Here is a 13,670-nt window from a genome sequence, read left to right on the forward strand (position 1 = left end):
TCTTAACTACCTGTGTTTGTGGTGATGGGTGTTTTTACTTTCTCACTGACTAGGCTCCTGGAGGAGGCATACAAGTCTTTGCTCACAGACTAGCACTGATGAACCTGGAATGTTAGCACTCAAGGTTGTTCCTTCTAGGGAAGAAATGATAGAGCAATTATCCACCCAGAAGGCTAGGAGTGGACGAGCTTATTAGCCTGGTGACCTTTGCTCTATCTATTCAGAGGCTTTTCTGACACCTAGCTCCTCCCCTAGACCAGTCAGTCAATCTATAGGTAGAATCCCATCTTTATGAACTGAAGGAAGAGTTTCGATGTAGACACATCTGACCTGTACTTAACTCTGTTTCTCAAGGTCATTTATGTTTGCCTCGGTGTGCACACAGACTTGAGCTAAGAATCATCAGAATTATCTTCACCCAACTGGGATGTGCTTAAATATGACTAAAACAGTCCACTCGGGGTCTGACTCCTGAAGTTCGAGCCAACACAGGCTACTGAGTGGTGTGTGTTGAGAGGAACTGTCTTCTTGCCTCCCGTGGCACCTCCCTCTGCAGCTTGTTAAGGTTATAGAGGGCCCGCAGGAACCCTCCAGCATGGAAGGTATTCGGTGTTTACTCTTGTGAACTGGGGTTCTTGGGGAGTTGGAAGGATCAGAATCAGGGGGTGAAGATCCTCTAAAGTTGATTAGGGCATCGTGATTAGAGACTTGAAATCCAGAGACAAAATTATCTTGGGCCTCTGCACCTGTCCTCACGTCCTTTTGACATAAGGCAAACTTTCTTCTTTTTCAATGTATTAACATAGCAGATAACTTGCTTTCACCAACTTAACGTTGAGATGGGGCCAGACATCGACCCAAAGCAAGGATATTCGCATTTTACTATAACCCACCAACCTGATGTTCCTAGGTCTGTATTTGGGAAAAGGCTTCTCTTGTGACTGTGTTGTTGTTGTTCCATCACTATCAAAAGTTCAACTAAGGTCATTAAAATCAAGATCCCTCTGATCACATTCTTTTAATTCCAGCACTTGGGAGGCAGAGGCAGGAGAATCTCTGTGAGTTCAAGGTCAGCCTGGTCTACAAAGGGAGCTCCCAGACAGCTGACCCCATCTCAAGTTATTCCTGTCCTGTTTTTTTGTTTCTTTGAGACAGGGTGTCTCTACACAGCCCTGACTGTCCTGGAACTTACTACATGGGCCATGCTGGTCTCAAACTCACAAAGATCTGCCTCCCTTTTTCTCCCGAGTGCTAGGATCAAAGGTGTGCACCACTATGCATGGCTAGCTGACTCTAAAAAACCAAACCAAAACAAACAACAACAAAACCACTGCAAGTGTTGCTTGTGCTTTTTGTTTCTTTCTTTTTTAAAATTCAAGTTTATTTGTTTTTATTGGACTGCTTCCTAAAGAGAAAGAAGGTTTGGAGTCAGATGAGTGAGAGGCAGTGTACTGGCTGGTTTTGTGTGTCAACTTGACACAAGCTGGAGTTATCTCAGAGAAAGGAGCCTCCCTTGAGGAAATGCCTCCATGAGATCCAGCTGTAAGGCATTTTCTCAGTTAGTGATGAAGGATGAGAGGGCCCAGCCCATTGTAGGTGGTGCTGTCCCTGGGCTGGTAGTCCTGGGTTCTATAAGAAAGCAAGCTGAGCAAGCCAGGGGAAGCAAGGAAGTAAGTAACATCCCTCCATGGCCTCTGCATCAGCTCCTCCTTCCTGACCTGCTTGAGTTCCAGCCCTAACTTCCTTTGGTGATGAACAGCAATGTGGAAGTGTAAGCTGAATGAACCCTTTCCTCCCCAACTTGCTTCTTGATCATGATGTTTTGTGCAGGAATACAAACCCTGGCTAAGACAAATTGGTACCAGCGTAATGGGGGTATTCCTGTGACAACCTGACCATGTTTTGGGGAGGTCTGTGGAAGGACTTTGGAACTTTGGGCTAGAAAAGCCATTGGGTGTTAAGTGCTCTGTGGAATGTTCTGTAGGAGCTTGGAAGTTAATGTTGATAACAGTGCAAACAATGGAGGCCTGGCTTGTGAAACTTCAAAGGGAAGATTAAACACTTCTCAGGGCCATTGCTGTTTTGATTATGAAGATTCTATGGCTTTTGTTATCTGGAGCTGAAGAATCAGCTGTGGTTAACAAGACATCAGAACTACTAAGACGAAACCTTTGCATCACTAGGGCTATTGTTGCTGGTCAGCTGGAACTAAGAAATTAGCAGTGATTAAGAAGAGACCAGCCTCACTGAGGTGAAATCTGGGAAGTGTTTTCTGAGAGCACAAAGAGGCTGTGTTCCAGAGAAAGCCAAGGTTGTACCTCGTGCTGTGGCTGGACTTGGTAATGTGTAAGAGTCATCCAGGTGGTACTGGTCTTGAAGGCATGAAGGGGTCATGAAGAGCAGCTGAGGCTGAGCACTGTGAGAGGCCATGGAAGGCCATTGGTGAAGGTCCAGCCTCAGTTGCAGTTGATGGCCCATGACTGAAGGGGTCATGCAAAGGAGTTGAGGCTTGGCACCATGAAGAGAACCTGTGAGAGACTATTGAAGCCTAGTTGCAGCAGAAGACAGCAGTGTTTTGGAGATGCCAGTACCATGAGATGACCACCAAGAACAGCAACAGCAGTGGAGAACAGGCAGCTGGAGCCTAGAAGACAAGGTGTGCGCTACAAAAGGGAGAGCTGGAGATGTGACCCAAGCCCTTAGAGAAGCCCAGAAGAGTGTGAGTGGATGTCAGACATTGGATGGTTAGAGTTTGATTTTGATTTTGATTGCGCCCTGATGTTTTTCCCTCCAGAAATAAGAAAGTATTTTAGTGGAGCCCACAGTTAAGAGTCTTGAGTTGTAAAAAGACTTTGAATTTTAAAAGAGATTGGCTATTTTAAAGGAATTGAAATTTTTTAAAGATTTATTTATTATATTTATTATATAGGAGTACACTGTAGCTGTCTTCAGACACCAGAAGAGGGCATCAGATCTCCTTACAGATGGTTATGAGCCACCATGTGGTTGCTGGGATTTGAACTCAGGACCTCTGGAAGAGCAGTCAATGCTCTTAACCACTGAGCCATCTCTCCAGCACAGGAATTGAAATTTTAATATGTAAGAATTTGTAAAGACTGTGGGACTTTTTTTCCATCTTGGAAATGGAAAAGAAAATAAGGGTTGAGGGTTAATAGTGATGTGTTTGTATGTCAAGTTGGCAAGGGGTCAATTGTACTGGCTGGTTTTGTGTGTCAACTTGACACAAGCTGGAGTTATAGAGAAAGGAGCCTCCCTTGAGGAAACGCCTCCATGAGATCCAGCTGTAAGGCATTTTTCTCAATTAGTGATCAAGGGTAGGAGAGCCCATTGTGGGTGGCGCCATCCCTGGGCTGGTGGTCCTGGGTTCTATAAGAAAGCAAGCTGAGGAAGCCAGGGGAAGCAAGCCAGTAAGTAACATCCCTCCATGGCCTCTGCATCAGCTCCTGCTTCCTGACCTGCTTGAGTTCCAGTCCTGACTTCCTTTGGTGATGAACAGCAATGTGGAAGTGTAAGCTGAATAAACCCTTTCCTCCCCAACTTGCTTCTGGTTGTGATGTTTGTGCAGGAATAGAAACCCTGACTAAGACAGGTAGGAAGGATTTGGGAGAAACTGGGATCAGAGTATAGTATATACTGATCAGAGTATATCAGAGTATAGTATATCTGATGCCCTCTTCTGGTGTATCTGAAGACAGCTACAGTGTACTTATATATAATAAATGAATAAATAAAAAAAATTTAAAAAAAAACACTGAAAAAGTGTTTTGCTTTGTTATTTTTTTTTAAGTTCATGCAACCATTTCTGTGTTGAAGCAAAGCATTTTGAGCCCACAATCCATCTCCCAGGCTCTACTTACTCACATCTGGCTCAAGAGAAACAATGAATCAACAGCCTCACACAAGTAGAATTTACTGAATTCTACTTGAATTCAGTAAATGTGCCTCTAGAGCTTCTTACGACCCACACACTATTTGGTTCATTGATGAATAAAGGCAAAATATCTGTTTTAAGGGATAGAGAAAGGGCTTGGCATTGAAGAGTATTTACTGGTTTTCTACAGGACCCAAGCTCAATTCCCAGCATCTGAATTGGGCAGTTTGAAACTACATGAAGCTCCAGCTCAAGGTGATCCAGTAACATCTTCTGCAATCTGTGGGCCCTCTCCCCTCTTTTGACATTCACACAGACAGAGAAATAATAATTTAAGAAGGGCTTGGTGGCACACGTTTTAACTTTCAGCACTTGGGGAGTAGAAAGGGGTGGATCTAGGTGAGTTCAAGTCTAGCCAGCTGTACATACAGAGTTCTAGGGCAGCCAGGGATACACGGCAAAGACCTTGCCTCAGATATTTTTTTTTAATCTATGTTTCAAAGCTAATGGCATCAGGAGCACATGGCAGCTGTGGCTACCAGCACACAGAAATGACATGAAAGTAGGAAGGGAGTGGTCGGGCAAAAGAATGGGAGCAGCGGGAGTTAGGATAAAAGAGGGTGATGGGGGTGAGTATGCTTTAGTACATAGTGTGCATGCAACTAAATTATATATGAAAATAGCTATGTTTCTTAAACACCCCAGGACCATCTACCTAGGGGTGTTGCTGCCCATAGTGGGCTGGACCCTCTCCTATCAATCATTAACCAGGAGAATGCTAACAACTGAAGAAGGGGGAGACATGGGTTTGAAGGAGAGCAGGGGGGGGTCTATGAGAGGGCTTGGGGGTGGGAGAGGGAAGGGAGAAATGTTATAACTAAAATACCAACTTAAAAAAGAAACAAGAGGGGCTGGAGAGATGGCTCAGTGGTTAAGAGCAGTGACTGCTCTTCCAAAGGTCCTGAGTTCAAATCCCAGCAACCACATGGTGGCTTACAACCATCTGTAATGAGATCTGATGCCCTCTTCTGGTGTGTCTGAACAGCTACAGTGTACTTATATATAATAAATAAATAAATCTTTAAAAAAAAAAAAGAAACAAGAGGGGCTGGAGAGATAGCTCAGCGGTTAAGAGCACCGACTGCTCTTCTAGAGGTCCTGAGTTCAAATCCCAGCAACCACATGGTGGCTCACAACCATCTATAATGAGATCTGATGCCTTCTTCTGGTGTGTTTGAAGACAGCGACTTATATATAATTAATAATTAATAAATAAATAAATCTTTAAAAAAAGAAACAAGAAAAGAAAAAACTCCCACAGACTAAGTATATTCTCTAACAAAGGCAAGTACAAAAATCCAATTCTATATATTTCTGTTCAAATAGAATTATCCACATTAGAAAAAGACAATTTAAAATGCAAGGATCAGTTCATTTTCATTAATATGTCCCGAGAGGTTTACACATACTATTAGATAATTCTCTACAATACTAAGAGGGCTTTATATATCTCCTTTGCAGTCATAGTATACAGCTGGAATCCAATATATAAAAAGTCAGCACACAGTAGGCTAAATTCGGAGAGCAAACCTCACGTCTGACTACTCTCCTCAAGCTTGGAACAGGAAGCATGCTGGCCTGTCTACACCTGTTCCCAGCTGATATTTCTGGCTCAAGATGACTCCCCAGCTCTGCCCCTGTATCTCTCAAAGTCCTGAGAGCACTGACCTACCAAGCCGGGGTAAACCCAAGAGAGACTGATGAGGATCAGCTCATCCATGCTGAGGCACTGAGGACAGCAGAGAAGAGTAAGTATAAGTGCCAAGGAGCAAGAGATGGCTGCCACTTAGATGCTATGCTTGACCAAGATTGGCCTGTGACCCTCCACCGTGCCTACTTGGCCTGTCAGCATCTGTTGAAAAACCCTGGTAAATGAAAAATGAAGTATGTGCTCTAATAAAGACAAGAACAGAAGTCCAGCTAGCTCTATGACATTTGCAAGAGACACAGTTCAGACGAAATGGGACAGAAGGGTGAAAGGAAACAAAAGTAGAATCCATATTATGCTGATACTATATTGTAAGACATGCTAGAAGAAAAACAGTCCATATTGGCTAAGGGAGCTAACAAGACAGTTTAATAAGCAGTTCTTTGCAAGTAAGAATATACCATTCAAATTCTACTGGTATATTCAATACCAAATGCAAGACATTCAATAAAACTATTCAAAAAAATAGATAAACCATAAATGAAGGTTTTGACATGTTCTTTTTAGTTGTTCAGCAAATAAGTAAAGACATTGAAAATACACAGAACACCCTTGCCACCTATGTCACACAGGAGAGCTGGCCCAGGAGCAGGAGAGTGGGAGTACTGGCCATGTCCCTCACCCACTGTAACACTCGAGATAGCAGGGCCTTACACCTCTCCTGGGCAGCAGGGTAGAGCTGGCCTTGGCATTGGGGTTGCTGATGAGCCAGTCCCCCAAGATTGTGAGAGCTGGAGAGCTGGTGGGCAGACCTCTCAGGCCCAGATCCAGGGCTTTGAATCAGCCCCTCCCCAACATCTACCCCATTGATGAACTGCTGGAGTGCATGAAAGGTTGGTCCCTAACCTCAAGATCTCCATGACACAGGGCAACATCCGGATATCTGAGAGGAGTCCCAGTGAGGTTCCAGTATTGATGGAGTAGCAGAAGCCAGAGGCCTCAGACCAGACTAACAAGTCATTGCAATGAACATTTGCAACCAAAGACATGTGGACACAAGGACACACCGAGACACAGTACAGCATGCACAACAAGATTTTTCTTTTCTTTGTTGTGGGGAAAATTGCAAGGATAGGGGGTGGGTTCAAGGAGAGAGGGGAGATGAGTGAGATTGGGGTACATGATGTGAAATTCACAAAGAAACCAATATAAAATTAAAAAAATACATATAACGCAATTAGTATTATTGGGTATCAAACAATACATATTCTTTCAAAATCCAATAAATGGTCATAAAAGGTGATTGCATCAGGCAATGATGTATTTCTCCTTATCTTCTACAGCTGTCCTTGGACTATAACTTTCTCTTTAGGAAATAAGAAAAATTAGCCACCTAATCTAAGTCCCTCTCCTCTACAGGAAAATTGAAGCATACAATAGATGTTTTTCTAGTACTTGTGTCCAGGCATTCATGTATCTGTGAAACCCAAAATGTACACAGCTCTGAGCTAATCAAACTTTCCTCCTAGCAGAGAGGCCAACCATATGTATAAACTCTAATGATTTTTGCGCATTTGGAGAAAAGGAAAGCAGAATGATGCCGACAGAGCCCTACGCGCAGGGCTTGATGTAGCTAAGACAATCAGGAAAGAGAAGATGTCTACTTGTGCGGCTAATACAGAGGGGGACCATGATCACGTTCTTGGCTATAGTTCCCAGGCATCAGAATAGAATGGGGAACGTGAACTCACCAACACTTGCCCCACAATGGTCTGCGCAGAAAGCAGCATTTCGATACGCTCACGAAATACTCCATGAAAGTAAAGTTTTCTCAAAGGATTAACCTCGATCCTACGTGATGAAAATAGTTCCTGTGGGGGACGGGGGGAAAACAAAGAATGGACAGAGTGAGCTGTAGAGGAAGAGAAACTAGTCTGCCTCAGGTTCTTGGGGTGGAGGGAGGTGCTTGTCATGGTATTAATCAGAAATCATTCTACCTTGCTCAACCTAGGAAATTAACATTATGAAGACTAAACATTTCCTAAAGCAGTCAACTAAAGAAATTTCTAAATGCTACAATCTCTACAGAAACACATTTTACACACACACACACACACACACACGCACACACACATACACGCACAGAGAGAGAGAGAGAGAGAGAGAGAGAGAGAGAGAGAGAGAGCGAGCTTATGTCCATTTAATTCAGTCTCAGAATTTTTTCCCCAATAGTTTTATGATATTGTTTAAAGTCTTGGTTTAAAGTTTTATTTATTTTTTTAAAAGATTTACATATATATGTAAATATATACAGAATATATATTGTAGCTGTCTTCAGATACACCAGAAGAGGGCATCAGATCTCATTACGGGTGGTTGTGAGCCACCATGTGGTTGCTGGGATTTGAACTCAGGACCTCTGGAAGAGCAGTCAGTGCTCTTAACTGCTGAGCCATCTTTCCAGGTCCTAAAGTTTTATTTTTTTACTTTATGTAAATGCACACTTGGCCTGAATGCTATGTGTCAGTAGCATGTATATGCCTGGTGTCCAGGGAAGCCAAGAGAGGGCATCAGAACCCTTGGAACTGGAAATGCAGACAGCTGAGAGTTATCACGTGGTTGCTGGGAATTGAACCCAGGTCCTCTGGAAGGACAGCCAGTGCTCTTAACCCCTGAGCCATGCCTCTAACCCTGCTTAAAGTCTTTCAAGTAGAAACAGTTACAGAATAAACTGGTTTATCAATAAAATCTATATATTTCAATACTAGATATTCTCAAATATTCTCAAATACAGAAATATAAAGACCATACTGCAAATAACATTACATTTTTGCTCTTTTTTCACACTATGTTACTTTACACCACTTTAACATGAGAGACATATTTAAGCAAAATCCACATATTAATTATGAAGCACAGGCAAAAAGTATTCTATTACAAAAAACCTATTGTGATTTATTTCAGGAAGAAACAAAGTCTAAGTGGTGGAAAATTAAAACAAATCATAGAGAGTTTAATAAAACTCTTCCACTGAGTCTGTTGTGATGGCATATGCCTTTAATCCCAGCAATTAGGAGGCAAAGGCAGATGAGTTAAGAGGCCAGCCTGGTCTACATAGTTAAGAGGCCAACCTGGTCTACATATTAAGTTCCAGGGCTGCAGAATGAGACCCTGTCTCAAAGCAAAGGAACAGACAGTCAACAAAAATAGAACAGTCATGTTGAATTGAAGAGAGATGTTTCAAGCTATTAATGTCATCTTCACAAAGCCTCGTCTGTTCCCAATATCACTTGCCAGCAGTCAGCATCGACCTTTGCAAAGCTAGTTACGCTACCAAAACTACCTTTCAACGTGTCTGTGGCTGGTGTTGGTAACACACAAGAGCAGTGTATACATATGGACACATATGAATCATGCAGAAAGGTTCTTAAAGGTAAGGCTAAGTCAATGTCTTGTGCCTTTGTGGCTCCCTATTAGCAGTTTGCAAAACCCCCTCCCTCCGAAACAGGATCTCATGTAGCCCAGGCCAATCTCAAGGCTCACATCGTAGATAATCTCTGTCTGTAGCTCTGGCTGGCCTGGGATGCACTAAGACCATATGCTCTCCTCTAAAACATCTCTCTAGATATATATATATATATATATATATATATATATATATATATATATGTAATTTATTTACAGCATATTGTATATTTATACACTACATATACATTCATTCTCTCCCCACCCCCCTCTCTGGAGAGAGGGTCTCCTCTGTCCATGTAGTCTAGGTTGACCTGAAACTCACATCAATCCTCCTGCCTCAAGTGCTAGGATTAATCCATAAAGTACATTTGACCTTAACTGTCTTTTTAAGATTTGAAACAGGGTTGTCGTCAATGTACATGGAAGGTTTTTTGTTTTCTGTTTTTTTCTTTTTTCAGAACAGAGACTCTGGTACATCCCTCATCATACATGGTCAACAAGCTTTGCCAATCTTCACACACAGGTGTCTCAGACAAGGAAACTGACCAAGATCCCTCTTGGCCCCTTGACGGTTTTCCAGTTTCTTGAGATTTTCAAGGCTATTCTGAAAATGAACAAGACGATTAGTCCCCCGAAGAAAGTCGCCAAGGAGGAGAGAATGAATGCTGCTTGGATTTCGATTGTACATGACGTTTCCGTCAATTCTTTCTTATTTAAATTGTCTAGCAATGTTTGAGACATCTTGAGAAGACACTGTTGGGCTAGTCTATGATGTCATGGTCACCCGGCAACAGTCCCAGGAGGCACACTTCCTTGTATTATTGCATCACCTCGAGATCTGATGTGAAAGCCAATGAGAAGCTCAAAGGACAAGAGTCTCCTAACCACTCTGGTGAAACTCACTGATGCCAGTCAACTGACAGAGAATGCTAAAGACTACCCAGGGTAGTCAGTAGATGAGGGTTCCGGATGCCCTCATCACTTCTTCTGAGACCTTGAGGAATTCTACTCTCTAGTGCAGAGACTAGCAGCTGGCTACCTATTTCAATTGGATTGTCTAGTCAAGCAACTTCAGATTTTGTTTTTGGTAACATACATACAGCAACCTCAGAACTGGTTCTCTACCTTTCTGAGACAATATTAGGTTCTTGAAAATTTCAGAGGAAAAGAAATCCTTAAAGATTTAGATTTTGTGGGGTTGGGAATTTAGCTCAGTGGTAGAGCGCTTGCCTAGGAAGCGCAAGGCCCTGGGTTTGGTCCCCAGCTCCGAAAAAAAGAACCAGAAAAAAAAAATATTTAGATTTTGTTTGTTCTTTTAAAAAGTTGTGGGTAAACTCATCTAAATATCTATGGTATGACATGAAGACTGGTTGGTAACATTGAGACACATTTGTAAAATTGTGCTAAAATAAAGAAGGAGTAGAATCTGGGTGTTCTGGGCACATACGTTGTCATGTGCACACACCTACAACACACGTGGTATGAAATGGGTTGCTCGATGATAATTGACTTTAAATATGTATAGTTGAGAGCACCAAAAATATATACATTTTAAAGAATCATTTATGTTTTTAAATTATATATATTTAGGGACATATATTTTTATCTTTTAAGTAAGAATGGCTCATGGTAGACTATGGGTGTTATATAAATGCTTCTACTGTAATGTGATTCGTCCCTTGGTACCATCAAACTGGTCCTCATCTATTCCTTGTCAAATCTTCCTCTTTCTTGCTTTTATCTCTGCCCTGTCAGTAACACCTCTGACTCCCCTTTAAGTCTCTATTTCGAAGCTGTAAGAAATGTCATACCTTATCATTTGTATGAGTGACAGGTGGAATTTTAATCTCCAGAGGTGAGCCTGTCTCACCCTAGTCCTGGATGATCTGGGAAAGCATGTGTTCCTTAGGGGCCCAGCCTTACTTTACACTATTTCCTGGAGACAAAGAAGGCATTTCCTGGACTGCCATGTCTGTTCTCTCAGTTTTTCTGTCATTTCTACTATTACCCTGCACTGGGCTATGGCAGCATGAACACTCTTGTGAGGAACTCCTAGCATCAGTCCAGGCCCTTCTGCCCAGTCACCGGGCAAGGTCTAAAGAGTCTCCTTAATTTCATAGTTTTATTATATGTCAAACAATGATTGCTTGATAGACTTATTGCTGGCATTCCATGTTTTAAAGAGCATATTTAAAATTAAATATAAGAAAAGATGTTATGCTAAGTGTAGTGGCACTGTGTGGTCCAGAACTCTAGATACTGAGGTTAGAGGATCATGAGTTTGAAACCAGCCTCAGATACGTAGTGTGACCTGTTTCTAAAAATGTTGTAAGGTCAGAGGAGAGATGAAAAGAGAGAAGAGGAGTGCGGAGGGGACCGGAGGGGAGAGGCAGGGAAAGGAGAGGAGGGGCGTGGGAGGAGAGGGGAGCAGAGAGGTGTGGGGGGCAGCAACGGTTTGTGCACTGTGTATTCAGATGCTGATTACAGCGACCTGTTTGCAGTCCAGACATTTGCATAGTCAACCATTTCCTGTCTCAGTGTTGTGCAAAAGTTGTTTTCCATCACCTCTGATTGGTTAATAAAGAGCTGATCGGCCAGTGGCTGGGCAGGAGCGGGAGAGGCGGGACTTCCGATCCCAGTGACGCGTGTCCTGGGTGGGAAGAAGGGAGAAAAGGAGGTCAATGGGAGAGAATCCCGAAGGAGTCGCCATTGAGACTCGGACTAAGAAGAAGGCCAGGACGAGACCAAGATGGCAGGTAACGCCACAGTTGGTGGGAAGTGACTGGGAAGTAGGCCAGGCCAGCATAGCCATGTTAGAATAGATCAGAATCTGCCCACAATAGTACAAGAGCCTTATTAAAAAACCGTAAAGGTCTCTGTATCATTATTTGGGAGCAAGAGCGGGCATAGTAAAGCCCCGTACTTTTACAAAAGAGAAGAGTAGAGAAAATAAAGAGAGCTGGTAAGAGGGCCTGATGCCAAGCTGAACACTTGAATTCAACTCCTAGACCCATACAGTAGGAAGAGAACCAAGGGCTGCAAATTGTCTTCCGACCGCCACTCTTGCGCCGCACCCTAGCATGGACACGAGTGCGTGGTGTGCACGCACACACATACGCACATGCATGCAAATGCATAAGCAAATGTGATTTTATTTTAAGAAAGGAATTAAGAAGGCTCATGAAATGAAATGACTCAGCAGCTAAAGGACCTGCCAGAAAACCCGAGGACCTGGTTTTAAGACTCAAGGGCCAATTCCTAAACATTGTTCTCTGATCTCTACATTTGCACAATGGCCTGCCCCTCCCTTCCTCCCTCCGGTGCTCTCTCTCTCTATGTTAGGGTCGGAGATTGGGAATAGTACACTACGAAAACCAAGTTAGAGCCAACAAAAGTTTCTTTATTCAAAAAGGTGACAAGTAATATATCAGGGACATGGCTGGATTCGGGATCTAAACCGTGTCAGTGGGGGATAAGACAGAGCCCCTCCCTTTTTTTTTTTAAATTTAATCTCCCTTTATAGTTCAGCCACTACCTCTCTCCTAGACTGAGCCCAACACTCACCATCCTATACCTCACCACAAACCACCACCCCTCCCCCATCTCCAAGAGAATGTCCCCTCCTTCCTCACCCCCACCCCACCAGACCTTCCCAATCCCTGGGGCCTTAAGTCTCTAGAGGGATAGGTGAATCTTCTCTCACTGAGTCCAGACCAGCAGTCAGTCCTCTGCTGTGTGTGTGTGTGTGTGTGTGTGTGTGTGTGTGTGTGTGTGAGTGAGAGAGAGAGAGAGTGAGTGAAGGGCTCATATCATCTGGTCTATGCTGCATGGCTGGTGGCTCAGTGTCTGAGAGATCTCAGGGGTCTAGGTAAGTTGAGACTCCTGGTCTTAGGGGTTGCCCTCCTCCTCAGCTTCTTCCAGCTTTTCCCTGGCTGAAGACAGCAACTTTTTAAAGCAAGCAAACAAACAAAAACCAAACAAACCAACCCCACAAACCAGGAGGAGTAAGGCCAAGGGTAGGGATAACCAATCTGATAGATGCATATTGTATATTTCCAACTTTTTCACACCCGGCATCTTAAGTCAGTTGCTACCTGTCAAATACCTCATATGGCTTCCCTGGTCACTTGGCCTGGATTGAGACCAGCCAGTCAGAGCCTCTTCAGCAGCTACTGGACTTCAGTCGTTTCTGGGAGTTTTAGCTATTTCTTAGCATTCAGCCCAGTACGAGATGGGGGACTCTATAAGATGGGGTCTCTGAGACTAAAGTGACCTCTAACAGAAAAGATGTCAGTAAGTATTGCAGTCCATTTCAAAATGGAGAAAGAAAGGAGGGAAGGAGGTAGTGAAGAATCCTATACAGAGCTGGAGGAATGGCTCAGAGGACCCCCGTTTGGTTCCCAGCATACGTACGTCAGGTCGCTTGCATAGCCACCTACAACTCCAGCTTCAAGGCCTTCAATGCCTCTGGCCTCTGATTCATGTGCTTGTCATACACACATGCATTTGATTCTATGATCAAGTATGTACCCACAGGTGAACACACACATACGTGGGAGGCTTGTAGCTATTTGGAAAATAAGGTCAGACATTAAGGTCCAT

At 43.3% G+C, this 13,670-nt stretch overlaps 2 protein-coding genes across 1 annotated transcript in view; one reads left to right on the forward strand and one right to left on the reverse strand.

Annotated features, from left to right (window-relative positions):
* Positions 1–9,874, reverse strand: part of Kcnu1 (potassium calcium-activated channel subfamily U member 1) — an 87,475-nt gene extending 77,601 nt beyond the window's left edge. Inside the window, exons 1-2 of the mRNA XM_087589531.1 lie at positions 9,615–9,874; positions 7,352–7,471 (exon numbers count right to left, since the gene is read on the reverse strand). Coding sequence (XP_087445657.1) covers positions 7,352–7,471; positions 9,615–9,809 — 315 coding nt within the window. The 5' untranslated portion in view covers positions 9,810–9,874. The remainder of the gene's footprint in view (positions 1–7,351; positions 7,472–9,614) is intronic.
* Erich1 (glutamate-rich 1) overlaps positions 1–13,670 on the forward strand; it is a gene marked incomplete at its 5' end in the record, with an annotated part of 52,793,804 nt that overhangs the window by 43,400,164 nt on the left and 9,379,970 nt on the right.

This window comes from Rattus norvegicus, chromosome 16 (genome assembly GCF_021556685.1).
Source record: "Rattus norvegicus strain SHRSP/BbbUtx chromosome 16, alternate assembly SHRSP_T2T, whole genome shotgun sequence".
NCBI lineage: Eukaryota > Metazoa > Chordata > Mammalia > Rodentia > Muridae > Rattus > Rattus norvegicus.